This window comes from Propithecus coquereli, unplaced genomic scaffold, assembly GCF_000956105.1.
Source record: "Propithecus coquereli isolate 6110/MARCELLA unplaced genomic scaffold, Pcoq_1.0 Scaffold57, whole genome shotgun sequence".
NCBI classification, from domain to species: domain Eukaryota; kingdom Metazoa; phylum Chordata; class Mammalia; order Primates; family Indriidae; genus Propithecus; species Propithecus coquereli.
Window position 1 is genome coordinate 9,012,001 of NW_012151618.1, and position 2,531 is coordinate 9,014,531.

The following is a 2,531-nucleotide window of genomic DNA, read 5'->3' on the forward strand; positions in this document are numbered from 1 at the left end:
GAGACTCTGTCTCAAAAAAAAAAAAAAAAAAAAAAAGTCTATTTCCAGCTGCAGAAGGAGAACCACATGATTTAAGGTACTTACTCAAAGTTATATGACTAGTTAGTACTTTTGAAATTATACTACAGTGTCGCTATTTATAGATTTGAAAGTATTTCATTAACATTTCTGAGTTACCGATTTTCACAAAGTAGCAAACTTAGTGGGCTTGGTACAATGGTGGTGGTAAGAACAAGTCAAATCCAGTAAAATTTCTGTTATCAGCAGTGAGTGCAATGCATATGATTGCCTTTGAATTTTGTAAAACTTTAAACGAGTGCTTCCTAAATTTCAATGTGAGTATGAATAACCTGGTGATATTGTTAAAATGTAGAATCAGGGGTGGAGTCCAAGGTTTTGCATTGTTTATAAGCTGTTGTTCCAGGGACCATACTTTGAGTAGAAAGGCCCCTAACTTGTCTTCCCAATAAAAAAAAATTAAATTGTGATTAGGATAATTTTATTGTTAAAAGCATTTTACTGCATAATTCTTCGGCAAATGGTAATCCGCATATGATTCAGTCTCTTATTACCTTAGATCAAACAGGAGCTTAAAGAAATGAAGGCTCAGAAGGTTAAGAAACTTGCTCAAGGGCACACAGCTGGTTTGTGGTGGTGGGGGGATTGTCATAAAATATGAAAACAAATATTGATTAATCAAAATAGGAAAAAAATGTTAAGTGAATAACTTTTTGATTAAGCAAGAAAAACAGACTCACAGCATTTATTACATACAAGAAATTATGAAAAAAAAAAAGAAATTACGCTAAGCACTACGTGAATACAAAGTTTTATCAGACTCTAACCTTAAGCTATTTATTGTTAAACAGGAAGAAGGGATAGGTGTATGAAAGAATAATAAAGTAGAAAGTAACAAGTCATAAGAGAAGTAAAAGACAATGCACTGAGAGATCACGAGAAGGAAATGACTGCATGAAGGGGCAGTTTGAGATAGTTAAGCGAGATTGAAAGCTATAAGATGAACCGAGATGTTTGAGATTAAGCATTCCAGTGGGAGGAAACAATACCAATAATGATTAGCAAGTAATCTATCATGTGAGATATGTTAATTGTACATGAACCCAGGCAATGCAAACTAAACCCCTTCTTAATTCCTGTCCCCCCAAAATAAAACAAAAAGTATAAAATCATTTCATCAAGATAGTATTTAAGATTTAAAAAACAATGTCATTATAATTTTAAGAAAATTTCAAAATATATGCATAAGTCAATTAAATAGTAAATCAATTAAACAGTACTTTTAAAAGAAGCTTGTCAGAAAACGTGAATGTATCTTTAGTTAGTTATACTGTTAAATAAGCATTTTAAAAATAAAATTAGTATGTTGACATCCTTGTACATCTAAACAGATTTGGAGTAAGAGGGAAGTCAAAACATTTGCTTTCACTAATTCCATCCCACCATTTAATTCTGGAGTAGGAATGGGGGGGTTAACAGAAAAGAATGTTAATATAATCAGAAAATTGAAAACAAAAAAGTACAGAATGGGAGTATTTACAATTGAACTTAAAAGTATGTATTTACAAGGAAATTAAAAAGAGAACAAAGCCTCTTGTATAACTTACCAACATAAAATGAACAGTTGGAATGCAATAAACTTTCAGTCCATAAGCGACAAAGTTCACTTTCAGTCAGAGCTTCAACTCCGTAACAAGCTTGATACTCTACTTTTGGTAGTACATAAACTGGAAATTGCTGCAATGCAAGATTATATTTTTTCAAAACTCCATTGATTTACTATTAATAGCAAATACATTTGCCTATATAGCTTTGCTACTTTCAAAACGCTTTCAGGTTATCTTATTTCTTCCTTTCAATTAGGATAGGACTCAGACAGAATGATGGATACATTTGAGCCTGATAGATAGAAGAACACTCCATGATGCAGGTGAGAGGTGGATGGATACAAGAAATCCCTCCTTGGCACTCCTGTCCCTAACTAGAATCAACATACCTCCTCACATATACAACATTTTATTTCTGTCAGGGAATGTGACTGACAGCAGAATCCTTAGAACAGAGCCTATTGTACATAATTGCTCAAAGGTTCAAAACTAGATGCTGGGAAGCAATGATTGTAATATATACTAAAAATTCTGAAGAGAATAAAAAAGGCAAGAATTTTTTGCTCCTTTATAGTATTAATCATACTGTCTCAGGCTCAAATACTCTGAGCAGTTTGTTTTCATTTTGTAAATGAATGAACATTAATTCCTATATTAATACCTATAGATGTCATTATCATTAATATAAAGGTTTTATTTGAGACACAAAGTGACGAATTACCTATTCAGAGTTCACTGCTCAGGATACTACATAAATTAAGTAAATTAATAAATTAAGACCCATTATTGATCTAAGAGGATATGAAAAGAAATACATGTTTGTGAAATAATACGTTAGTCATGCTCACTGTGCTCATGCTATCTCATCTGTCAAAGAAAATTCTGCTCTTAAAAAGTCTATTTCCA

At 32.0% G+C, this 2,531-nt stretch overlaps 1 protein-coding gene across 1 annotated transcript in view; it reads right to left on the reverse strand.

Annotated features, from left to right (window-relative positions):
• Positions 1 to 2,531, reverse strand: part of ICE2 (interactor of little elongation complex ELL subunit 2) — a 90,277-nt gene that overhangs the window by 29,458 nt on the left and 58,288 nt on the right. The window contains exon 11 of the mRNA XM_012658032.1: positions 1,626 to 1,755. Within this exon, the coding sequence (XP_012513486.1) occupies positions 1,626 to 1,755 (130 nt within the window). The remainder of the gene's footprint in view (positions 1 to 1,625; positions 1,756 to 2,531) is intronic.